Genomic DNA, 27776 nt, shown 5'->3' on the forward strand with positions numbered 1-27776 from the left:
CAAATCTCCCATTCATTTTAATAGAAGTGGCCCGTCTCTGCTAAATACTCACTGAGTCAACAAATCATTATGGGAAAATTTAGATCTCACTCCAACTTTGAGTTTTTTTTAATCGTTTTACAGAACTGTGATGATTAATCCAACTCATTAGATTAAATGTTAGTAAGAGATAAATACTTAACTTAAACTAGACAGATACATTTTTAATGCTTTCAAAATGAAAACTCATACTCAGTATTTTCTATAACTATATATATATATATATATATATATATATATATATATATATATATATATATATATATATATATATATATATATATTTATTTTATTTTTTTTAAAGAAAAGTTATATTGTATTTGTTTGTACAGCTGAGTGTTATATAATTAACACTTTAAGTTAAAGTCATTTCAATCACAAACAGTGGTAAAGCATATCTTACTTCACCAAAGGCTGTGTTACAGTACAAAAACACAAGGACACACATTTCAAAGGAATTTCAAAATGTTTGAATGCCTGTAATTCTCTGTATGTTTTCTCCAAATTATCCAAACTCGTAAACAGAGCACTTTGGTAAGAGACAACTGAAATGAAATTCCATAACCAGTCAATTTCCTCTCTAACGCACAAATTATAGTGTAGTTACCATGATGCTGACATCTCTTAAGTCTGAGTTTCTTTCACTCCATATAAATATTTTAATAGGCTCCCTATTATTCATATTCACAGTGCTCATAATACATGATTACAGCATATATATGAAACATAGGTACATAAAATAAATAAACAGAACAAGGTCCTGCTGAAACTAAAATGACGTTATGGAATAATGTGCACCAAAAATGACTTAATCATGAAGTAAAAGTGTTTATAACATATTCCCAGAGAAATAAAATGCACTAGAACAAACAAAAATGAACAGAACAAATAGTGTGACATTGGCTTTTTAATTCCCATCTATTAAATGCTGAGACTGACCAACCTTGGTTGCATTTTACTGATAATTATGTAATGACAGGTGGCTGTATGTGTGAGTGAACCCATGGGCCTCAGCTGTTCTAAGGAATTTACACCATTCCAGGTAGAACAACTTTCCAACTGCAGTTTGAGGTCCAGGCTCACCTGTAACAATTTGGAATCTTTCCTAAAAAGAATAGTTCACCCAAAAATAAAGATTCTCTCATCATTTACTCACACTCATGCAATCCCAGATGTGTATGACTTTCTTTCTTCTGCTGAACACAAATTAAGATTTTTAAAAGAATATCTCAGCTCTGTAGGTCCATACAATGCAAGTGAATGGTGGCCAGAACTTTGAAGCTCCAAAAAGCACAGAGGCATCAAAAAAGTAATCCATATGACTGAGTGGTTTAATCCATGTCATCGAAAGTGATATACTGTAGGTGTGGTTGAGAAACAGATAAATATTTAAGTCATTTTTTACGATAAATTCTCTCTGCCCAGAAGTTGGCGATGTACATGAAGAAGAATGTGAATCGGCAAAAACAAAAGAAGAATGTGGAAGTGAAAGTGGAGATTTAGAGTAAAAAAGAACTTATTATTGATCTATTTCCCTCCTACACCTATCAGATCGCTTATGAAAATATGGATGTTACCAGTGGAGTATGGATTACTTTTATGCTGCCTTTATATGCTTTTTGACATTCAAAATTCTGGCCAACATTCACTTGCATTGTATGGACCTACAAAGCTGAGATACTCTTCTAAAAATCATTTGCGTTCTGCAGAAGAAAGTCATACACATCTGGGATAGTGTGAGGGTGAGTAAATGATGAGTGAATTTTCATTTTTGGGTGAACTATCCCTTTAAACACCTCTATAAAATCCTAATCAAATTATAAAAGCAAATAAACAAAACATTTAGCTGAACTTTCAGGAATGGTTCACCCAAAAGTGAAAATGAACGTGAATGAGATTTGAGAGATAGGGCAGAGGGGAAGATTTTCAGCAAATAAATACAATTTCAGTCCATTCTTTACACAAAGATATTGTATGGCTTCAGAAGAATTAGAACATAGTGCAAAGGACAGATCAAATGGACTGCTTTTATGGAGTTATTTTTTGTTGTTGTTGTTGTCCTTTTTGGGTGAAACATTCCTTTAATGTTCTATGCTACGATAAGCAAGAGCCATTTCAAGTAGTCAGATCCTGTATAGTGTTTGATTTGGAGGCATTTGTCATAATGCAATACAACAATGTAACATCTTGTTGCTCTCATGCAAATCACCTACCACACAAACAACTGTGAATGTATTTCTGGCATTCTAAGCATTGGAAAGTAATTCTAATTTGGCATATACATGCACACAGTTGAAGTAGTTCAGTACGTGAGTTTAATTATAAAACTGTGTCAAATCAGGAGCGTGTAAAGTGGTAGGACGTAGGGGTCAACGGAGAAGGACCCAGGTCACGGACAATCTTGTTGAGGCTGGAAATTTTCTCTTCCAGGAGGAAGTTCTTTTTCTCTGCTACTTTCTGCCGCTGCTCTGTCTTCTCCAGGGCCTTGAGCAGTTGAGCATTCTCCACATACAGGTCTTTAATTAACACGTCAGATTCACTGTTCCTAGTCAACTACAGAGGCAGAGAGAACATAAAGGTTAAACTGGAAACTGGATTCGGCCAGCTGACAAAGAATACAATATATCCTCAAACAGTATCTAAATAAACAGACCACAGTCTGAATAGGGCAGTGGAGGGAGTTTGTGTGTACCTGCTCCTTCAGCTGAGTGACTTTCTCCTCTAGCAATAGTTTGAGGTTTCTGAGCATGAGCTCCACCTCTCTCATTCTCTCCTCCATCTGTAACAGCATCACCTCCCGATCGTCCTGCAAGTCATACAGAGCAACGGTCAGCAGTCATGACACAGATTAAGATTGTCAATTGGTCTGATAGTAATCCTCCTGTTATAGCGATACTAGCATCAACTGCTCTCAGAATGATGTAATTAACCCTGAATTAATCATGCGTGGTCTTTCCTTATCCTTTAACCAATTAAACTCCTAAAACAGATTGTACAATACCAGTTTGGACACAGACACAGCTGACTGAATTTATGTTTATTATCATCTTAAAATCCTTTTTATTTAAAGGCTTAAATGCTTGACATTAGTTTTATAGATAAATATGAATTGTTCCCAAGGATGAATATCTTTACAAAACTAAAATTACAATTTAAAAATATTTTTATTAGATGGATGATAGAGAAGGAAACTATCATCATTTTATTTATTTATTTTGTTGGTCACTATATAATTCAAATAATTTTGGGAACACATTTTCACATATATTTGTATTATTTTATTGCTTTAAATGACTTCTTAAAAAAAAAAAATTATATATACAGGTGCATCTCAATAAATTAGAATGTCGTGGAAAAGTTCATTTATTTCAGTAGTTCAACTAAAATTGTGAAACTCGTGTATTAAATAAATTCAATGCACACAGACTGAAGTAGTTTAAGTCTTTGGTTCTTTTAATTGTGATGATTTTGGGTCACATTTAACAAAAACCCACCAATTCACTATCTCAAAAAATTAGAATACATCATAAGACCAATAAAAAAAAAAACATTTTTAGTGAATTGTTGGCCTTCTGGAAAGTATGTTCATTTACTGTATATGTACTCAATACTTGGTAGGGGCTCCTTTTGCTTTAATTACTGCCTCAATTCGGCGTGGCATGGAGGTGATCAGTTTGTGGCACTGCTGAGGTGGTATGGAAGCCCAGGTTTCTTTGACAGTGGCCTTCAGCTCATCTGCGTTTTTTGGTCTCTTGTTTCTCATTTTCCTCTTGACAATACCCCATAGATTCTCTATGGGGTTCAGGTCTGGTGAGTTTGCTGGCCAGTCAAGCACACCAACACCATGGTCATTTAACCAACTTTTTGTGCTTTTGGCAGTGTGTACAGGTGCCAAATCCTGCTGGAAAATGAAATCAGCATCTTTAAAAAGTTGGTCAGCAGAAGGAAGCATGAAGTGCTCCAAAATTTCTTGGTAAACGGGTGCAGTGACTTTGGTTTTCAAAAAACACAATTGACCTTCACCAGCAGATGACATTGCACCCCAAATCATCACAGACTGTGGAAACTTAACACTGGACTTCAAGCAGCTTGGGCTATGAGCTTCTCCACCCTTCCTCCAGACTCTAGGACCTTGGTTTCCAAATGAAATACAAAACTTGCTCTCATCTGAAAAGAGGACTATGGAACACTGGGCAACAGTCCAGTTCTTCTTCTCCTTAACCCAGGTAAGACACCTCTGATGTTGTCTGTGGTTCAGGAGTGGCTTAACAAGAGGAATACGACAACTGTAGCCAAATTCCTTGACATGTCTGTGTGTGGTGGCTCTTGATGCCTTGACCCCAGCCTCAGTCCATTCCTTGTGAAGTTCACCCAAATTCTTGAATCGATTTTGCTTGACAATCATAAGGCTGTGGTTCTCTCGGTTGGTTGTGCATCTTTTTCTTCCACACTTTTTCCTTCCACTCAACTTTCTGTTAACATGCTTGGATAAAGCACTCTGTGAACAGCAAGCTTCTTTGGCAATGAATGTTTGTGGCTTACCCTCCTTGTGAAGGGTGTCAATGATTGTCTTCTGGACAACTGTCAGATCAGCAGTCTTCCCCATGATTGTGTAGCCTAGTGAACCAAACTGAGAGACCATTTTGAAGGCTCAGGAAACCTTTGCAGGTGTTTTGAGTTGATTAGCTGATTGGCATGTCACCATATTCTAATTTTTTGAGATTGTGAATTGGTGGGTTTTTGTTAAATGTGAGCTAAAATCATCACAATTAAAAGAACCAAAGACTTAAACTACTTCAGTCTGTGTGCATTGAATTTATTTAATACACGAGTTTCACAATTTGAGTTGAATTACTGAAATAAATGAACTTTTCAATGACATTCTAATTTATTGAGATGCACCTGTATATAATAATAAAAGGAAGAGTAGGTCTGTCCAGTCTTTTGACTGGCAGTGTATATGCGAAATGAAGAAATTTAAAGTAAAGCATTTAAAAAATAAATAAAACATCATTAAATACACTACACAAAATATTTACCCTATTACTTTATTCGGTTTTCTACATAAAATCAACACATTCACATAAAAAAGGAACACAGCACATTTAAACCAAAGTAAAATATTACGCAAGTAATTAAATAAACAATAAATAATAAAATCAATAAATTAAAAACTATTTATTTATTATAAATAATAATTCATGATGTAAAAAATATTTTCAGTAAAAACAGAGTTAGATAAAGTGATGGACTAAGAGGTCACGGTTACAAATAAAAACTTAATTAAATAAAAATGCATTTACAAAAATTAAAAGAAGCTACAACTGGATTTATCCTGGAACAATAATTCAAAACAGGTTAGGAGCTATGTTATTGTGATAAAACTGATCCTATAACAGAGCAAACTTTATAAGCACAATTCTGCTTATTCACACAACACTGAAATGCCTGCAGATTTTAGAACAAATGCATAATCATAGATTGTACTGCCCTCAATACATCTGTTGCAAGGCTTTTAGAGGCCTGCTGTATATCCCACCTTGCAGAAACCCGAGGCAGGATCTGTACCAAAGAGAAAGCGCAACTCACAGCCAAGAGGCTGTGCAGCTCATTGTAACCATGTGGCAACTTTAGGTCACTACAGCACCCCAGCTGAGAAGCAACATGCTAACTCAGACAGAGGACCTTGACCTCAACATGACCTGAGAATTGACCCGCAGCTCAAAAAGAACACAAAAATCGGGCAGGAAGGATTCAGTAATTGAAGGACATAGGGTAAAGGTCAGTGTTCAAAGAGGAGGTGATGTCACAGGTTGTAACAGCTCCTACACCTGCAGAGGAAACACATACACTCAGCACAACATACAGCACTACATCTGTGGAAGAACACGCCAGCACAGATACACAGCATTACATGCACAAATCCTGCAGTAATGCACTGTACCACACAAAATGCACTCACACAAACAGCCATGAATACACATAATAATTTGCACACACACTGAAGGAAGACTACATACAACACCATATAGATCAACAACGTAGGGGACGCTCTAACCCAGCGGCTACACAGAACAGGTGCTACACCATGTGCTTCATAAAGAGTGTGAACACAAGTGATTACTCGCAAGACAGAACCTCCTCACAGGTATATTTTCCAGTTCAGAGCAAAACAGACACACCAGACGACCCCAGTTCACCAAAGCAAACTCGAACCTAAAACTAAATATTCCCCAGAGAGTGTGCCAGCATATAAATACACTGAAAACATCTACACTGATCAAGAGAGAGATCCTGTGCAGGCTGGAATTGTGTTTTGTGTGTGTTACCTTCATGTTGAAGTTGGGGCCATCACTATGGTGCTGTCTTCTCTGTTCCCGTGGCAACTGTAGAGGAGATGAGGGCAAGACTGCAGCCAGCTGAGCCTGAAGGAACAGACAATCTGTTTGTTATGAGCAGGCCAAATGGAATCTGGAGATTTTTTTCCCACATTGTTGTGGAAAAGCTGTGGAATTATACAGATTTTAAATATGGTAAAACTGTGTAAAACAGAGGTGAAAGTACTACTTATTGATATCTAAAACCATCATCAGATTAGCTAAAATGTGTAATAAACAAAACAAAAGGTTGTGTTTTTGTGTGTAAACGGTTTAAGGAAGCGACGTCTTTATGTTCCTTGAACATTTCCAGCTAGTTGTGCTTTCCAAATGCAATAAATCCCCTCCGAAGGGCACTTTGAAGGGAGAACAATCATGATAGTCATGCTATAAGATCGCTTCAAACAAAATTTCCAGTAAAAATAGCTTAAAAAGGGAGTTCTGAATGACCCTTATTTTTTAGCCTTTCAAAGCTCTCACAGTGAATGGTAAAGTCTTCGAAGTGCATAGGGATGATTACTTCTGAATAGAACTCACTCTCATTCAAACCAACAGCACAAGGCGCTTCATTCACAGTGACTTTAACACGATCACTAAGCTCCGCAAATCATTTACTTTTAAATTACATTAAGTCATTTAACAGATGCTTTCATCCAGAAGAAAGAGACAAGAAAATTATTTAAATTATTGAAAAATAAATCCTTAACTTGTACGAGGGTTCATTGAATGGCTTCATTGATTATAACCAGAGATTATTTAGCAGAAACTTCTATTTAAATGAATGGGAGAAACTGGAACACCCAACAGTCAACGGATGTAGAAAGCAATTACCTTAAAGGTAAATAAGCCTGTCACCTTTTAGATACAGACATCATCTGTCAATCAACTCGAGAACGCGCATGCACCTTATCTATACAAACCAGGGGGCAAAAAATCGTTTTTTAGCATAATCTGAGGTAAAGAAGCACAATTTATGATACCAGTGTTGTCAGATTTTACTGCTGATTTGAAATATGTTCTTTGATCATAATCTTGACCAACCGCTTTGGGGATTTTGGTATTTTCCCATTCAAGTAGTATAGGAGCTGCACTTGTAATGCTGCTTGCTTAAAAATAGCTGCTCGAGAGGGGCCTGTGTAGCTCAGTGAGTAAAGACACTGACTACCACCCCTGGAGTTGTGAGTTCCAATCCAGGATGTGCTGAGTTACCAAATTGGCCTGGTTGCTAGGGAGGGTAGAGTCACGTTGGGTTAACCCCCTTGTGGTCGCTATAATGTGGTTCTCACTCTCGGTGGGGCGCATGGTAAGATGTGCATGGATGTGTACGTCAATCCTCGCATTTTATCACGTGGTTTGAGCATGTTACCGCAAAGAAAGCGCATCTGGAGGCTTCATGCTAGTCTCCGCAGTAACGCGCTCAACAAGCCACGTGATAAATGCGCGGATTGACAGTCTCAGACGCGGAGGCAACTGAGATTCGTCCTCCACCACCTGGATTGAGGCGAATCACGTTGCCACCACGAGGACTTTGGGCATTCCAAATTGGGAGGAAAAGGGGAAATATATATATATATATATTTTTTAAACAGCCGCTCGAGAGTGTTCCAAAGATGTCCGCCGAGTGACCTGACTTGCCTAAAAAGACTTTGTTATAACAGGAGCAATCATTCCCGAGCTCTCCGCTGAGGAAATAAATGTGAGCATCTAAACTATGATACATTTTCATTGCCTCTCTCGCGTAGACGTTCAGTATCAACAACACACTTCAGGTGTTATTGGCTACTTTTATTAGCACAAAAGGGTTAATATTTTAAATGGTCACATTGTTCCATCAAACTGGACCTGGTGTGAACAGGCCATCAGTCTGTTAAACTTATAAGAGGTCACTTCAGGTAAACGTCTGAGGTTATTTGAGGAAAATATGTTAACGCAAGTTCTCACAGATGCTCTGCTGATAGAAGATCTTGAGCTCAGCGAGTTCCTCATCTTTGATAGCACATATTGATATGTAATATTTAGCTCTCTCTTCAGGTCCTGCAGATCAGGGCTCTTCAATCGGGACCTGGTGCATTCTGCAGCTCTGCTGTACTGCATCACCATCTCTCAAATATCCATGACCTCCTGCATGCACAGATCTCTTGTATCAGCCACTTTCTCTCGCTATGGGTCAACTGCAGTTAGTGCATACACCACATCTGCCAAAGCCCTGATTTGATTCTCAAGACTTGCGATGCTGACAGCATCCTTCCGTTCATCTGTAGTGTTATGTTCATCTGGTTTGCAGCTGTTTGTGGTCTGGGTGTTATCTGTGCCTGGAGATCCATGGTGCTGCAAGGTCTCCTGATAAAAGGCAGCTTCAGCTTCTGCTAAGATATGAGCTAACTACGACATCAGGTACATTAACTACATATGTACCGTCAATGTCTTTTATAGTCTCTACATGCTCTGGGGTCTTATTCTTTTTGTCACCAATGTCTTCTGTTGAAATGGTCATTTTTGGACCCACCAGCTCCCTTGCTTGCTCTAAGGCACCATCACAGATTTCTGTGCAATTTAAAATATCACCATCGGTCACCTCTGAAGTGTCAGCACACCCTGCACCTTGCATATTACAAAATTGTGCCCTCTCAAACTCTACTGTGGTCTTGTCTTTAGTGTTTTCTAGCTCTGTAAGATCAGTGCCAGAAACTGTACAATCAGTTTGAGCATTTGTGCTTTTGCTCTCAGCATTCTGAAAGTCTTTTCTCAGTACCACATCATCAGAACACTCCTTGCACATTCCTGTTCTATTAACATTCTCCTTAGTTGACATCTCTATGCTGCGTGTAAGTTTAGTCATTACCTCATCTTTATTACTGGGAAGGACAGAACTTTTTGTTCCAAAGCTGGTAGATTCTACATCGGCAGTGTCTATTTTTACCAGAGCTTCATCCTCTGCAGAAGAATCAGAAGTAGTAACTTCTGTAACTCCAACCTCTGGGTCTTCTTGTAGCTGTGTACTGCCATCAAGCTCTGAATCCACAATACCCACTTCCTCTTCATCAAATCTGGCCTCATCACTCTCATTAGTGTACGAGTGTTCTCCTCTCTCTTTTAGTGTACGATTTGACTTAGGTCTGTATGCTGCTCTGTATACACTTCTAAGGGGTTTGGACTGGCTTCTTTAGTGGGTCCTGTGGAAGTTTCTTGGGTGGGTTCACCAAAAGTTACTAAAGTGGATTCTCTGCAAGTTTCTTCACAGCAATTTCTGTTGGGCTCTGCAGAGATTTCCACAGTGGACTCTACACATGGTTCTCCATAGGGTTCTGTACAAGGTTCTCCAACGGTTCCTGTCAATAGCAACATAATTTCCTCCAACTGCAACACTCTCAATTGAAGTGTGTCTCTCTCAGCAAGCAGAGCCACTCTGTCCTTCTCCATTGCCATCACCGTGGAGAAGTTCTCCTTTAGTTTAACCTCCAAGTCTTTGGCTTCTTGATGGTTTCTGCCTTGCAGCTCCATGCGCTCAATTAGACTCTTCTGTAGCTCCGCCCTCTCCTGGAAAAAGTCTTCCACAGCATGCTGTAGCATCACTTCCAGCACAGTTGCTTTGTGGTCAGCTTGTGACAGCAGAAGGTCTTTGGCCTCCATGCTTTCCTGCAGGTGGTTGTGAAGCTCACTGAGTTGCTGGCTAAGCTCAAACTCTTTGGTCCGAGCAGCACTGATGAAAGTCTCCAGCACGGCCTGAAGCTGCTGGTTCTTGTCTGTCAGAGCTTTAATATCTTGTGCGTGTGCAAGTTCAAGGCGCTGACACTCCTTTTTGTCCTCCTCCCTTTCTAGATCCAGGACCTCCTTCAACAGCTTCCGTTGCTACCCTGCACGGTCTGCAGCATGCTTTTTGGCAAGTGCTGCAATCTCACTTTGGTAGTGCTGTTCCAGTTTACATACATCCACACGAAAACGCTGTGACACCACCTCCTGGTCACCACAGAAACGGGCCTCCATCTCTATGAGTCGCTGAGAGAATTGTTTCTCCAGCTCTCTCCTGTGCGTGACCAATCAACAACGACAGCTTCTAACATTAACTGAAAGAAATACTCACCAATGCATATGGAACATTTGAAAATAGTAGAGATGAATAATACATGTTTCACAATGACAGGTCAGTAATAAGTGGTAAACCCAGAAGTACATTGGCTAGAAAAGTTTAAGAAACCTGACTTTCCCTTGCATCTGCTGTCTTTGCCAGATGTTGCTACCTTTATATGAACCAAATTTCCCAAAGATAGAAAAACATATTTTCTAGAAATACCTAAATTTTCTATCCATTTTGAGGACCTAGCTCGAAGTATCCACAAGAGATTTAGTTTCGTAAATCTTATTTTACATGTAAACATGGCATACGTTTAGGATACGGTTAGTCTATAGTAATTCTAATTAGCCTAATGTTAAGAACAATTAAGTTTTCAGTCTCAAGATTCAGAAGTCAGTCGGAGATCCACTCCATGATATATAAACAAACGCGTGTATATCTTACCTCTCTTCTGCAATGTCAGTGCGCAATTTCTCCAGAAGGCCACTGAGTCTCTCTCTCTCTTTGCTATGTTTGGTGCTCAGCTCCTGCATGGCCTCCCTGTGTGCCTCATCCATCCGGTTTTGCTCTTCATTCAGCACCTGCTGCCACCTCATCTCTTGTTCTTCTTTCTCTGCTTGCAGTTGCTCTCTTTCCAGCTTTAAATAGGCCTGCAGTGCCTCCTCACTTTGTTTCTCTAGCTGAGCCCTCACTCTACCACAGTGCTCCATTATGATGCTCTCAGTCTCCTCCTGCTGTGCACGGAAGCGTTCTCTCTCCTCCTCTAAATGCTGCATGAGAACAGCATGATGCTTCTCCTCTAATGAAACACGCTCCTCATCCCACTGCTGCCTGAGCCTCCTCTCGCTCTCTTTCCTCTCCTCTGTTACGGCCTGCAGTGCCTCCTTACTGACCTCCTCTAACTTCTGCCTCTCCCGTTCCCACTCCTCCCTGAGCCTCCTTTCCATCTCAAAACACTCTCGTTCTGTTTTCTGCTGCACCTCTTCAAACTGTGCACTTAGAACCTCCTCATGGCCCCTCTGCAAACGCTCCTGTGCTTGTTTCCAGTGCTCCGTGAGCCTCATCTCCCATTTTTCCCTTTCTTCCTGCAGTCTTTCTCTCTGCTCCTGTAGACTTGCCTCTGGCACCTTCTGGTGCTTCAATTCTATCAGGCTGATCTCCTCTGCATGCGCTCTGCTCTGCTCCTCATAAGCAGTCTTTTTCTCCTCCAGAACTCCCACCTGCTCCTTCAGCTGCTCTGCACGGCTCCTGGCATACTGCGCCTCCTGTGTGAAAAAGCTGAGCTCATGCTGGTGGAGAGTGTGGAGGGCAGACACTTCCTGCTCCAGCCTGTTTGCTCGTTCTAGCTCTCTTGCCATCTCCTCCCTCAAAATCTGCACCTCCTTTTGGTGCTGCAGGGAAAGACGATTCCTTTCCTTTTCTGAGTTGCGTTGTTCTTCTTGTATCTACAGAGGGGTCAGAGTTTTATTAACATTTTATTCCAATTTAAGACTGATCTGAATGTAAATACAGTGACAGTGCTGGACATTCTTGTATAATTAGGAAAGCCATGAAAATCCAGCAGGCTTCAATATTTACCATAACCTTTGTAAGGTTTATCTTTCTACATTGTTTTTTTTCCTTTAGAAGGACTGCAGCTTTTTTTTAGTTATAGTACATGTTTGTTTCTGTAGCTTACCATGGCCTGAATGTTTTCTATCTCTCTTTGGTGCTGCTCCAGTAACATCTCTGTTTCTAAACTCATGTTTAATGTCTGTCGCTCCTGAGAACCTAAACATGGACAACAAAACAGCACATGAAGACATGTTGCAGAAGATGCACCACAACAAAAAGCACCTTTTTAATATCATCATTGTGTGTGTGGGCATTAATATGTTACCTGGGTCTGGGCTTTTTCTGGCCAGTTCATCAGACAGACTCTGGCCTGGACGGGTTGAGGGGGTGCTGCCTAAAGTCTGATATTCCTCCAACTGAGCTTCCAACTCATCTATATGATCCTGCAACTCCTACAATATACACAGGCAGTCATGCATGTAAGATTCAGTAGTAGAGTGTGACACACATGAAAAAATACAGAGGAAAAAAAACAGAATTGGGGTGGTTGCTAACCCTGCACTGTTCCTCATAGTTCTCTCGTAGCTGTCTCATACGGTCCTCTTGCTGGTAGAACTCAGCGCTGTCTGGATCCAAATCACCAAACTACATTCAAATATACACCATTTTTAAAAAAATTTTTTTACCAAACTACAAAGAAATAACAAACACTGCAAAACATACAATACCATGTCAGTTAAGCTTTATAACAACAGACATCTGCTGTAAACCTCTGATCAGATATGTCTATAATTATGTCAGCAGAGCTGAATGTGTGACATCAGCATAAATGTGAGTGTTTGTGCCAATGACATTGCCTGGGTTGATATCAGTATTGATTTATGAATATTTCTCCTTATATCGGCACTGACTTGCATGTCTGCACTGATGTCAGTACCCGTTCTTTCAAAACACTGTCCAGATTTTTCTGTAGTTTGTTAATCTGGTTTTCAGCCTCCACCAGTTTTTCTGTGCTCTCGAGAAGTTCGGTTTCCAGACAGCAATTCTCCTACACACACACACACACACACACACACAAAAAAGTTATCAGACAAAAACATTTACGATACATTCTAGCCACACAATTAACTAACACAGAATAATGGTAATGCGACAGGTTTCAGGAATAACATACAAAACATGCTGAGCATACAGTGAGTAAAATCCAGCATTTAACATGCATTAAACTTAAACTTCAATGATTAATGGGTGCTTTTTCAAAACTCCAAAAATAATTCAGGTACACTGATTGAAGACAACTGAAGCCTTGATCTGAAGAATTAAAATAATCTAAAAGCATGTAGCAGGTAAATCGCCATTTATGGTGCAGAAACTGTGAAAGCAGGAGGTGTAAGCCACCTCTGCATTGCAACTAATCATATTATTCAGTGCAAAAATCTGATTACTTTAATGGTGAGTGTAAGGTGTTCTCGTAGGACATTTTCATCTTCTCTCATCTTGCCAATTTCCTGTTCCAACTCTTCTCGTTGCTGACTGGCATGTTGCTGCACAAGCTCCACCTCTTTACTTCGCTCCACCCTCAGAGCATTCATACTATCTTTATATTCCTTCTCCAACTTTCTGTACATAATTGCATGCATAAGCACAAACACATGCACATGACAGTCATTTGAATACACATGCACACACACATGCGTAGACAATGGCTGCACAATTGCGACAAAAATAATAATTGCTGCTTATTTCCCTTGATGTTTTAATTTTAAATACCGGTATTAGAATTGACATTAAAATACTTATTTTTGGTGGACCTACTGCACGGCACATCCAAAAAAATATGGCTCATATGGGTCAAATTATAAATAAGGAAAAAGGTGTAGCTGATTAAAAGTGAAAGGTTACCTGAGATTGAGTTCATTATTGCGCTCAATTGCAACATGGTGGTCATCCACTTCAGACGCCAGCTGAGATTTGAGCTTCTCTGCTTTGTCCAGATCGGAACGAATTCTCTCCTTCTCATGTCTTTCCAGGTCAACACACTCACTGATTCACAAAGAATGATGACATTAGCAGCAAACTAGAGCTCTGGCAGTTGTAGAATTATCTAGAGTAAGTGAGAATAATGAGTGATGTGGAGTGAGTAAAAACAATAAACTGGAGTGATCTGAATTGAGTAAGAATAAGCACCTGGATCTGGAGTGAGTCGGAATAATGATCTGGAATGATCAAGAGTAAGTCGGGATAGTAAGCTGGAGTGATCTAGAGTGTGTCGGAACTATGAGCTGGAGTGAGTCGGCATAATGAGCTGGAGTGATCTGGGGTGTGTCGGAATAATGAGCTGGAGTTATCTGGAGTGAGTAAGAATAATGTGCTGGATTGCTCTGGAGTGAGTCTGAATAATGAGCTGGAGTGATCTGGAGTGTGTCCGAATAATGAGCTGGAGTGATCTGGAGTAAGTCGGAATAATGAGCTGGAGTGAGCTGGAATAATGAGCTGGAGTGATCTGGAGTGTGTCGGAATTATGATCTGGAATGATCAAGAGTACGTTGAAATATTGAGCTGGAGTGATCTAGAGTGAGTCGAAATAATGAGCTGGACAGATTTGGAATAAGTCGAAATAATGAGCAGGAGTGATCTGGAGTGAGTCTAAATAATGAGCTGGAGTGATCTGGAGTGAGTTGGGAGTACTGTTGTGCGAGTTGGAAAACTGGAGCTGGACTTGAAGTGTTCTAGATAAATCTGGACTGAGCTTGATTGAGATGGAATGAGCTCGAGTTCAGATGCATTGACTCACAGCAAATGTCTGATTTCTGCCTTAAAGCTCACTAGGGCCACCTGGTGGATTGAGTTCTTTGAGTTCAGCAGTTCATTCTCTATAGCAACAGTCAGCTCAGACAGATTCACGTTACCTTCCAGATTAAAATCCAGAGCCTAAAGACAGACACAAAATTTTATTAAAATATCACAGATTAAAGGTTGAGTTTTGTAGATAATCTGTGCATTTGTGTGTGTCACCTGCAAGATCTCAGAGCTGTTGTCGACTCCCTCTTCCATCCACCTGTAGAGCAGAGTTTCAGCAGGAGCATGACCTGATCCAACATCCAAAACTGAAAAAAGCTGCAGACCGATTGTACTGCTCAATGCACATGAGATTCTATGGCCTGACTCATCAAACTTGAAAGAGAGAGAGAAAAAGAGGTTATACAAATATATTTAGGCATATTTAGTATGCAGCCTATTTATGTGTGCGTTACCTGAGTGGAGTGGCGTCTCTTTAATTGTCTGTAGGGAGTAGATGCTGATGGTGTGAGTGGTTTACTGCGGTTTATAATATATGACACAAACTCCTGCACGTCCATCGTGCTTTCATCAGCACACTGGAACACATCCTCACCCACCTGAAAACATACAAACGCATACAAAAGAACTATGTTAATTCAAGAATGTAACCAAAAATTCAAGATTTGAAGGGACCAATCTTAGTGACTGAATAAAGCAATAATGATTGACAACTTTTCTGAATATTGGGGGATGTGTCATCCAATTGTGTTATCAAGGTTTGAATAAAACTTTCTAAAGATCCTGAGTGTGTGTGTACCTCTGTGCCAGTGCGCTGGCAGAGTGTGTGTAGCTGCTGCAGTGTGGCCATGCCGTTCATTGGTAGAGAGAGTTCACGACATGCGTTCTGCAAACGCTCCTCCAAGTCACAGAGTGTCACTGCATTGCAACGTGGTGTGCTGGGTTCATCAGGGTTCCAAAGGTGCATCTGACCTGCACACACACAAACAAATACAGGTGGAAATCTCAGGCAATAAAGATAAATAGTTTGGGGGTCTTAAGAGTACCTAAAGTATGAACTCACCTTCCGCCTCAAACTCTTCAGAAATGCTCACGTCAGTATTCCAGCGCTAACACAAACACACAAAAACACAAAAATACTCATTGTGACAATCAAATCATCCAGCGGGGGGCAGTAATGAGCAAAAGTGAGACAAAGGCTGTGCTACACTGACATGAGCAGAGAAGACACTTTACTCATATAGAGGTGCTATCACTGTAGGTCGCTAAGTGGCTGTATTGTTGGTCGTAGTGGCTGTTCCAGCTGCTGAATGGTGGGCAGCACAACTGGCCATAGCTTTTTAAAACTCTGAAGGGGAAAGCATATAAATATAAGCTGCAGCAGGACATAAAGCATCATACTCTGTCATGAACAAGATGAACAATCTATTGCTGCATGAATCAAACTGACTTAGAATTCTGACAATTTGTGATATGGTTTTCCATGCATAACAAATCATTCAGAACAGTTAAATTGCTCATGTTGACTAAAGTCTTCACAAGAGATAGATCACTTTATGCCAATGTCTTCACTCCTATTGTTAGCTGCCGCATTGCATCACTGCTCACTGGCATTAAATTAAACTTTTCCAACTTTTTCCAACTTCATTGAAATGCATTAAATTCTACATTTAGTGGCGAGACATGCTCACATTGTCAGCGATTGTTGTCGCTTATGTCACTGGTCATAGCCAACTCCATATCCAAGTCCCTACAAATCATGTGTGTATGTGTGAAAGTCAGTTAGCTCAAATTAGTCCCTTGCATCACAGCTTATGTAAAGTCAACTATAAGTAATCCTTTTGAAGGTTGATTTTACCAAAAAGTGTAACACTGTGGTGCAAAAATCAACATTGTTTAAGCCGCCCGTCCAGCCTGACACAGCAGCATTTGGGAGCGAACTCTTTGGGAGTTTTCTAGAATTTATTTGACAGTGATGATATTTACAATTTTGTTTGGTGACGCTACAGTCGCAGAAATTACACGCTTCACTTTTACAGTACACGCTACCTGTAATACCCTATAAATTCAAATAAAATGAAACAGTCCAGTCCCCATTCTTTGTAACTGCATGGAAATAAACCCCTTAAACACTTCTCTTTGTATTCAACAGAAGTGAGGCATGCATGCTTGGAATGAAAATGGTGAGTAAATGAGAATTTTCATTTTTGGGTGAACTATTCAACTCATGTGCTTGAATGTAACACTAGTCAGACAGCTGTAAAACTAAAAGCCACTCGATCAACTATTTCCCTATTGTTTTGTCTGGATTGGGCAGGAGTGCGTGTATGTGTGTGTTGATAAGTGGACATTGAATTTCCACAGTGAATTTCTGGGGGAGCAGGGAGCAGATGGAGAATATGAGCAATGGAATTCAGGGGGTGGGCAGAGGTCATTGTTCATCACACACACACACATCTGCTGTTGTAGAGCTGGAGGATTGTTCTCACATTAGACTATCAGAGTGAGCTCTGCGCAGCAGTGTGTTTGTATTAATGTGCACCTGCTGGAGAGCGTGGCAGAGTCACACACAAAAGCTCATAGGCCTGCATGAATTCTATAAAAAAATCTTTTCATCACAAGCACTAATTGGCCAATGGTGTAAGCACTTTAAAGCCAGTGGGATGTTTCTTCTGCGACTCTGAAATCTCATTAACTCAGAGAGCAAACACACTCGCACACACTTGGATTGTGTGTTTCTACTCTCTCAGGTCAGCAGAGTTCATCTGGTCAGGTTTAGAATTTGCATTGTTTCTGAAGGAAAAATTAGTTTCAGCCTTCAGTATTATCTGTGTGTTCAAATACCAATGATTCCACCAACGGCAGCAAAAGAGAAGAATGTGCCCTAATCTTTGCGTATATACACCGATCAACCATAACATTAAAACCACCTGCCTAATATTGCGTAGGTCCTCCTCATGATGCCAAAACAGCGCCAACCCTTATTCTTCTCACCACAATTGTACAGAGTGGCTTTCCGACTTACCATAGACTTTGTCAGTTCGACTTTGTCCATTCTCCGTTGACCTCTCTCATCAACAAGGCATTTCCGTCCACACAACTGCACATGACTTTATGCACTGTTGCCACATGATTGGCTGATAAGATAATCACTTGGATGATTGCTGGTGCCAGATGGGCTGGTTTGAGTATTTCTGTAACTGCTGATCTCCTGGGATTTTCACGCACAACAGTCTCTAGAATTTACACAGAATGGTGCCAAAAACGAAAAAAAATCCAGTGAGCAGCAGTTCCGCGGATGGAAACGCCTCGTTGATGAGAGAGGTCAACAGAGAATGGCCAGACTGGTTTGAACTAACAAAGTCTACGGTAACTCAGATAACCGCTCTGTACAATTGTGGTGAGAAGTATAGCATCTCAGAATGCTATTCTGAGATGCGGGTTGGCGCTGTTTTGGTGGCACGAGAGGGACCTACACAATATTAGGCAGGTGGTTTTAATGTTGTGGCTGATCGGTGTGCGTGTTTGTTACCTCACGTTTCCTGGGTACAGTCTCTTGAGCATCTTCATCCTTTTCCTCCTCATCTTCAGCCTGTGTGTGTGGATTTGTGTGTATGTGTATGAACTCTGGAGCAGAGCGGCGGCCATAACGTTTACTGCCCTTCACGAAGCGTGGCTGGACTTCTGGGGAATCTAAGGCAGAGTTTAAGGGACTTTGATTATTGTATCTGTCTATCTATAATATACTGTCCAAGGGCTATATAACTGTAAATCTAATATCAATCTACTTTTTTTACAAAATAAAAATACATTCTCCTAAATAAAATCTACTAAGGGCTCAGAAAACAAGACTATAATTATTCTGTGCACAATTTTTACTTAAAAAAAAAAATGTTGTAAATAAAATTAAAGTATTCCAATCAAAGTAAATTAAAGACATGGGCCAGACAAGCTTAACTCTGACGCTGGGCATTTTTTTTTTCAAATTTACATTTTTGACACAATTGTATTTTTTTAAAATCGTGGAATCGAGGTTTTGCATGAAATATTATTGGACGCTGTAGTTGGATACACTGTCAATACACCAATGGCTGAATATAAAAGAGAAAAACAAATGTTCACAGCACTTGGCTTGATGCCGCCCTCAATCTGATAAGCTGAACACGTGTGGAAATATACACGGCTGCACGCTCCAATGTAACATAGGTTAACAACACGGAGACCGATATAAAAGCCGGTAATATTTCCAGTACAAGTGTACAGTGTGATTGTCGGTAGACTTCGTCCATCATGCATGTTTACACCGGCTTAATCAAACAATAACTATGTTCTGTGTAAGTTGTTTAAGTCATGAAGCACTAAGCTACATTTTCTGAGATGTCCGCAGAAATTTACGTGTTTATAATAAAGTGTTGGAACATACATGACAGTTATGGGCACTTCATGTCAAATCATATAATGGATAGGCTATAAATGGGAGAATCATCCACATCGCCTTTTACCATGATGATAGATCGCTAATTATTGCTTTGTTTTGTGACGTGTTTCAAATGTACTGCATTTATGGAAAACATTTAGGAAGCGAAGTGATCATTTTGACAAACAGCGATACTATTTCATTTTACTGCTCTGCTCAGCATGTACCGCTAGACGGTGCCACGTGCTCACAGCACTGACTGACATCATTATTTTAAACTGAGATTTTTGCTTCTTGCGTTCCCTTACGATTCAGTACACTAGACATTGCGCCACGAAGCTGATGCTAATGAGGATTGTCCTTCCTCATGACCTAGTTGAAACCTTTCTACAATAATGCCAGGATTGGATATGGTGTTTAAGCCCCGGCCTTTTAGGCGCGAAACTGTCTGGTATAAAACGGGCGCACAAACACCATTCCTCAGAATTTTTTCCTTCAAGACAGCGATTCATCTATTAATCGAAGTAGCCTTCTACTACTTCGCCATCGACATACACGAGTAAGCGGGCAGGATCTTCACGGCAACAAGAAGATTCTCCGCTCCCCTGCAGTGTTCCGGAGAACAGTTACTCCGCCTCGCCGCTTGACGCTTTGCTGGTGAACGGGCCGCTTTAGCATCCTAACTCCCCGCAGAGCTTCGGCAGGAGTTTTGTATCCTTACAAGCTATTGTTGATATTGTGTGTGTATATATATATATATATATATATATATATATATATATATATATATATTATATACATACATACATACACACACACACACACACACACACAGTATTCCATAAGTGTTCTTTATGCGAGGGACACATCCCGCTGTCAGATCAGCATGAGAGCTGCATTCACTGTCTGGGCCGCACCCACGCAGAGACAGCTCTCATGGAGACAGACTGCCCTCACTGTGAGGGCATGAGTCTCAAGACACTTTGCTCATGAATCACCCTCGTTCTGAGGGACGATTCAGTCTCCCGGCCCTCCTACCTGCCTCTTCTGTGAATCCCGAGGGATCACACAAGGAGCTCATTGACAATTCATGTCTGGAGTTTGGTCCGGGTCTTTCAAAAGCCATGTCAAACCCAGGAAAGGCTATGTGCTTAAGGTTCTAACCACACCCATCAGAGCGCAGGTGGTTCACCCTCAAGCCTTATTCCCCTCCTCCATTTAATTCGGATGAGGAACAGTCCTTATGAGTTGCAGGGTGCAAATTGCCCAATTGGTGTGAAAGCACAGTCAACTAGAGGCATATGCTCTTCATGGGCATGGACGAATGGTGTGTCCTTAAAAGACATATGTTTTGCAGCAGGATGGTCTTCTCAAAATACATTCGCAAAGTTTTACAATCAAGACGTAACGTTTCTCTAATCACAAGTCCTCTCTGTCTAGAGCGCTTGCTATTTCACTGGACAAACATATACTTATGCCCCTTTTATTTTATTTTATTTTTTCCTTCCTGTCATTTTACACAACCGCCTACATTCAGACCGTTGTATTTCCCAAAAGTCACAGGCACTTTCATTACAAATAATCTTCCTTCCCAACAGGGTTCGTGAAGGGGTTAATTCATACTATCTGAGAATACTTCATATATATATTCTGAGTGTTTCCCTCCTGGCTCACCATGAGGGTCATTCACTTGCGGCATACTCATGTAGGTCACCGTCCCGTGGGACTGCGGCGTCATATTTCCTCTCTGGGAAGGTTATGTCGAGAAGTGTGAGGAATTTTGTTTGCGTGCCTACTTTTATACCGGACAGCTTCGTTATTAAAAAGATGGGTCTTAAACACCACAGCCAATCCTGGCATTATTGTAGAAAGTTTTCATCTAGGTTGAGAGGAAGGACACTCCCCATTAGCATCAGCTTAGTGACGCAATGTCTTGTTCCCTTCATCTCAGGGAACCGAGGTTACATACGTAACAGAGACGTTTTCAACTACATTGAAATTTTTCTGATATCTGGACTCTATCTGCAGGTGTTTATGGTTATACATACAAATTGACTGATATATTAAAAACACTTTCTAGATAAACATGACTATTTCTAGATATTGATTTCTAGACAACTTTCTAGATGGACTTGCATGCCACTCCCAAAAACAGTGCAGAGTAGGTGGTGAAGCTGTAAATACTTATAAAACTGAGATCTGGGAATGCCAAAATGTTGAACCAAATTTTCAAAAGGTCTCAATACTCCACCCTCATATAGGTCACCAAGTGCATTAACCCCCCCTCACAATCCAATCTGACCAACAGAAAGGGGACTTATTAATACATAGTTTAGGGTTCAGCCATATGCTCAAGGCTACGTTTAAATAAATATCCGAATTAAACACTCTGGACACTTTTGTCCATATCGAGTGCAAATGCAAAATAACAGGGTGCGACTTAACCTCTCCAGCTAGTTTGATCGAAAGGCTTTGCAGTGGCGAGATAGGGGCAAGAACTTCCTTTTCAATACAAAACCAGAGAGGGGCTCTCTCAGGTGGAAGCGACCAAAGAGTCAAATGTCTAAGACCAAATGCATAATAAGAAAACAAAATCTTGGGTAGGCCAAACCCACCATTGTCAATCGGCCTGTGTAACTTATTGAAATTTAACCTGGGACGCTTACCATTCCAAATAAAGGACTTCGCTATGCTATCAAATTGCTTGAAATAAGAGAGGGGGACATCTACAGGGAGAGACTGTAGCAGGTAGTTGAATTTTGGAATACAATTCATTTTAATAACATTAACCTTCCCAATCATCGATAAATGTAATGAAGCCCACCTGTCCACATCATTCGAAAACCTCTTTGGTTTTTGGAAATTGGACGGTAACTTTTACACTCGCTTGGATCTTTGTCCTTTTTAAGAATCAGACTGATCCGGGCTTGTGTCATGGTTGGCGGAAGCTTTCCATTCTTTAATGATTCCGTATAAAATTCTAGCAAAAGTGGAGCCAGTTCTGTAGCATAAGACTTGAAAAACTCAGCGGCAAAACCATCTGGCCCTGGAGCCTTGCCTGTAGGCAGGGCCTTAATTACCTCATCAAGCTCCTCCAAGGTTATCTCAGAATCAAGAGAACTCCTTTGCTCAGTTGTCAGTTTAGGAAGATCTAATGGTTCCACAAAGTTCCTAATATCCTCATCAGTAGACGAAGACGTGGAACTATAAAGATCAAAGTAGAATTCTTTAAAAGCATTATTAATATCAATGGCCGAGGTAAATATTTCACCACCAGCAGATTTCACTGAGGGAATGGCAGAAAAAGACTCTCTGCTTTATATATCTAGCCAAAAATTTTCCTGCTTTGTCCCCCGACTCAAAGTATGACTGTCTTGCCCTGAATAACCAAAACTCCACTTTCCACGACAAAATAGTATTATATCTATATTTCAATCGGATCAATTCTCTGAGGCCATCAAATGACATACAGCGCTTCAGCTCTGCCTCGGCACTTTTAATATTTCCTTCCAACTCCACAAGTTCTTGTGCTTTGGATTTTTTGGTGAATGAGGCATACTGTATGATCCGGCCCCTAAGAACAGCCTTAAGTGCCTCCCAAGCCACACCCACAGAGGATACTGAGGACCAGTTGGTCTTCATACAAACACTGATTTCAGTCTTTAACATTTGTTGGAAATCAGGATTTTGCAAAAGGGACACATTAAGATGCCAACTATATGATTTCTTTTTCTCTGTATATGGCAACACCTCTAAACTCACCAGGGCGTGATCTGAGACTAAGGTATTTCCAATTGAGCAATCAACAACAGATGAAATGAGGAATTTGGATATAAAAAAAATATATATATATATATATTCTAGAATAAATCTTATGGACTGATGAAAAAAAAATGTATAGTCCCTACCAGATGGGTTCAAAAGTCTCCAAATATCTGTAAGACCAAGATTTTTACACATCCTGTGAAGCGTCAATGTTGCTCTAGGGGGTTTACACACATTTGCTTCACTATGATCAAGGACTGAGTCCATCAAAAGATTAAAGTCTCCTCCCAGTATTATATCATGAGGGGTGCCAGCGGTGTGCAGCATCCCTTCAAGATCTATAAAAAAGCCCTGATCATCAGCAATAGGTGCGTAAATATTGGCCAAAATCAACCTTTGCCCCTGAATTTCAGCTAAAACAAAAATGACTCTCCCTAATTTATCTTTAGTCTGTTTGAGACATTTAAATTGTAGATATTTATTAATCAATATAATGACTCCCTTGCTCTTACTTGAGCCTGCACTTAAGAAAACATATCCACCCCATATCTTCCCAAATTTTTCAGCTTCCTGCGGGGAGAGATGTGTTTCTTGAAGAAACACTATATCATATTTCTTATGCTTAAGAAAAGTAATAACCTTCCTTCTTTTTATGGGGTGCCCAAACCCATTTACATTGTGGAGAGAGACAATCCACTCATTTTAGCATTTGACATTTTGATATAGTAGAAAAAATAAATTGTGTGTCAAAAACAAAATTATACAGACCACATTCCCCATTAGTGAAACAATCAAACCCCGAACTTCCCCCCGAACAAAACAAACAGAAAAAAGAAAAACGTGCGCATTAACCCCGCGCACGACAGCACCAACCGGCGACAATCCTTCTAAACTCAAAAGGTCCATGAACGCCCACGAGCCCCCACGACAACTTTGCCATCGGATTGCTCAATTTTGCCTCACAAATTTGTGACTTGTGAGGCAAAATTACATAACAGAAAATACTTTGTAAAATAAACCCCAGCCAATAGGAAGAATGAACACAAAGAACGTGTAGATTCATTCACAGAACTGTGATGAAGGGTTTTTTGATTGTCAATGATAATGCATACAAGATGAAAAAGACACATCAAGATGATAATTAAACAATTTTATTAAAGCATACCGTTGACGAAAATATGACGAGAAAAAATTAATAATGGGAATATTACCAGCGCACAATATAAACAAATGAATAAACATCAAAAGAAACATCTGTTTATAGAAGATCTAAGATTTGGATTCATCTAACCCAGTAATCCAGCTTGTTTATTTTTCCCGCTTGACCTGCGCGAGTTGAACGCACTGAACACTGGCAAAATGAACTGCTTTAAAACAGATTAATTACCTCACTCAAACACATGCAATTGAGATTGATCACTATATCCACAACATGCATTTAATATTACAACTTACATCTGCAAAGAAAACGAATGAACTGGTGTACTTGAACTAAGCAACGCACTAATCAGAATGTGTTACTTGCATTGTGTAACATGCATTGTGAATACACCATTTCCATAAACGAAAAAAACTTTACACGCAATATCATAAACTGGCTAAACATGAAAATTTAATAACAGTCTCTAAAGCAAGAAGAATTCTGAATACAGCAGGCTAACTTCTAAAAAGTAGCTAATACTTCATTATTCATTATATGCTATTATTTTAGGGGCTCAGTTTTTCACAAGGACAGTTGTAGCCTACACAGTACAGTATTTTATATGTTTGATATGTGTTTAAATAAAAAAAAAATTACACTTTGTTTTTTCCTCTGTGTTTGAACATTTGATTACATTTTGGTCTGTCACAGTTTGACATGTTTTTGCACATAATCATCAACTATTAGCCTATTTTTGTTGAAAAAAGTATATGCCATTTACATTAATTTGATAAATATAAAATAAAATATGGAAATATAGAAATATGAAGAAATATTGACTAATTTTATTCTCAGCAAAACAGTCTGCGTGTGACACCCTCAGCCAAAATCAAGTTGTTTGGAGTCTGTTAGTGTGGTGCCAGTTTTAGCAACCAAATAGCAATGCCCTAGTAACCACCCACAACACTCTAGCAACATGCTGGCGAGTTTTGTGCAGGCAAGTAAAATAACTAGAATTTTGTTCTAACAAAGTTTCACTCTGTCGAACATAATTGTGAGCTGCCAAAATTAGGAAGAAGATTGTTTTAAGATTATTCATTTGCACTCTCACTTAGAATAATCCTGCTTAATCCAGATTTAACCTCCACCTTGGCCTCTATTTACTCTTTGAGCTTCCACTGCCATTTTTTTTAAATTCCTTTATACATTATATCAGGACTTCTAAATGCAGAGCAGCACTGTTTGATGGACTGCAGTACAAACCAACGTCTTGCTTATGCTTATTTTCAGCCCTGTTTACACTTGTCCACGTCATGTGTTTTCAGTGATCAGATAGCCATCCGAAATGCATTCGAGACGGATTGCAATCCGATCACTCAAACCATTTCAGGAGGGGGTTTGAGATGCATTTCAGACGAAACTGGTTTAAATGCATCTGGCTGTTCAAGTCACATATGTAATCTTTGCTCCGGCCAAAGAGTGCTGCGTCAGCATAGGGAAAATGTTAAATGTTAACATCCATTACCAAATATTTGCACAGGGCTCACATCATGCTGTATAAAATAAAAAAGAAAGAAAAGGATCCATATTGTAGGAAAGACAGGTCTTTTTCCCTCATTTATTGATGCAGATTGCTGATGAAACTGAACACTGACAATAAGCACAGCTGAAGTGCATGACTCGACTTACCTACAAGAAGCCCCGAGGGAAAACACACAGCGCTCACATGCACTGGGCAAAGTCACTTGGAATCGAATAATAAGTCACATCTTTTACATTCGCTTCCCGGAATTAGCATAATCACGAAAGTGAACTGTTTTATTTGCATATAGCGCTGGAATTTAAGATCGGATTTATATCCGTTTGGCGGAGACGCATTGATGTGGTCAAGTGTAAATGGAATCAGCTTTTTCAAACGGATTGCAAATCCAATCAGTAAAAACACATGAAGTGGCCAAGTGTAAATAGGCCCTTCGAGTGGGCAACACTTTCAAGCACATTAATTAGACAAAATATAATGTAACAGTCTTACAACGTGATTTCTGTACAATTAGCTGTTGTAAGAAAAGTTGTCTCATGAAAAGACAGTGGCAGACACTCAAAAAGATGATAACAGAATAGAGCAGTACTTTATTTATTGAAACAAGATCAGCACTGGGTCTTGCTTGTTCATGGTTCAACCCTTGCCTTTGGTTACCAGTCTAGGTCTTTAACCACTAGGCTACACTATGATGCTGATTATTAGATTGATGTTGTACCTGGTTGTTCAGGACATTCCTGTGGATCATTTGTATTTGTGCTCGATAACACAAGAATCAGCACTTCTTTAAACTGCTCAAATTCAACCTGAAAAACAACAACAACAAAGCAGTTGGTCACTGCTGTTTCCTTCCACTTCTATACAACAAAGGCTAGAGAGTATTCTATAGATGATTCTCCAAAATACTTTTTTTGTTTTATGACTTTAAAGGAACAGTTCACTCAAAAATATTACATTGTGAATTACAGTTAAAGTCAGAAGTTTACATACACTTGTAATGAGTTTAAGTCATTAAAACTAATTTTTTAACCGCTCCACAGATTTCATATCAGCAAACTATAGTTTTGGCAAGTCGTTTAGGACATCTACTTTGTGCATGACACAAGTAATTTTTCCCACAATTGTTTACAGGCAGATTGTTTCACTTTTAATTGACTAAATCACAATTCCAGTGGGTCAGAAGTTTACATACACTAACTTAACTGTGCCTTTAAGCAGCTTGGAAAATTCCAGAAAATGATGTCAAGCCTTTAGACAATTAGCTTCTGATAGGCTAATTGGAGTCAATTGGAGGTGTACCTGTGGATGTATTTTAAGGCCTACCTTCAAACTCAGTGCCTCTTTGCTTGACATCATGGGAAATTCAAAAGAAATCAGCCAAGACCTCAGAAAAAAATGTTTTGGACCGCCACAAGTCTGGTCCATCCTTGGGAGCAATTTCCAAATGCCTGGAGTTACCACGTTCATCTGTACAAACAATATTACGCAAGCATAAACACCATGGGACCATGCAGCCATCATACCACTCACGATGGAGATGCATTCTGTCTCCTAGAGATGAAAGTAGTTTGATGCAAAAAGTGCAAATCAATCCCAGAACAACAGCAAAGGACCTTGTGAAGATGCTGGAGGAACAGGTAGACAAGTATCTATATCCATAGTAAAAACGAGTCCTATATCAACATAACCTGAAAGGCTGCTCAGCAAGGAAGAAGCCACTGCTCCAAAACCACCATAAAAAAGCCAGACTACAGTTTGCTAGTGCACATGGGGACAAAGATCTTACTTTTGGAGAAATGTCCTCTGGTCTGATGAAACAAAAATTGAACTGTTTGGCCATAATGACCATCATTATGTTTGGAGGAAAAAGGGTGAGGCTTGCAAGCCGAAGAACACCATCCCAACCGTGAAGCATGGGGGTGGCAGCATCATGTTGTGCACTTCACAAAATAGATGGCATCATGAGGAAGGAAAATTATGTGGTTATATTGAAGCAACATCTCAAGACATCAGCCAGGAAGTTAAAGCTTCCAAATGGACAATGACCCCAAATATCTCCAAAGTTGTGGCAA

The 27776-nt window shown here is 39.8% G+C and overlaps 1 protein-coding gene across 1 annotated transcript in view; it reads right to left on the reverse strand.

Annotated features, from left to right (window-relative positions):
• Positions 1–2568: 2568 nt before the first annotated feature.
• Positions 2569–27776, reverse strand: part of LOC127414285 (ninein-like) — a 32019-nt gene continuing 6811 nt past the window's right edge. The window contains exons 3-19 of the mRNA XM_051652210.1: positions 26423–26510; positions 18374–18534; positions 15905–15950; positions 15641–15813; positions 15297–15440; positions 15058–15216; positions 14837–14973; positions 13945–14085; positions 13488–13662; positions 12980–13090; positions 12598–12687; positions 12368–12494; positions 12167–12258; positions 10933–11933; positions 6369–6464; positions 2732–2845; positions 2569–2592 (exon numbers count right to left, since the gene is read on the reverse strand). Coding sequence (XP_051508170.1) covers positions 6371–6464; positions 10933–11933; positions 12167–12258; positions 12368–12494; positions 12598–12687; positions 12980–13090; positions 13488–13662; positions 13945–14085; positions 14837–14973; positions 15058–15216; positions 15297–15440; positions 15641–15813; positions 15905–15950; positions 18374–18534; positions 26423–26510 — 2739 coding nt within the window. The 3' untranslated portion in view covers positions 2569–2592; positions 2732–2845; positions 6369–6370. The remainder of the gene's footprint in view (positions 2593–2731; positions 2846–6368; positions 6465–10932; positions 11934–12166; positions 12259–12367; positions 12495–12597; positions 12688–12979; positions 13091–13487; positions 13663–13944; positions 14086–14836; positions 14974–15057; positions 15217–15296; positions 15441–15640; positions 15814–15904; positions 15951–18373; positions 18535–26422; positions 26511–27776) is intronic.

This window comes from Myxocyprinus asiaticus, chromosome 23 (genome assembly GCF_019703515.2).
Source record: "Myxocyprinus asiaticus isolate MX2 ecotype Aquarium Trade chromosome 23, UBuf_Myxa_2, whole genome shotgun sequence".
NCBI classification, from domain to species: domain Eukaryota; kingdom Metazoa; phylum Chordata; class Actinopteri; order Cypriniformes; family Catostomidae; genus Myxocyprinus; species Myxocyprinus asiaticus.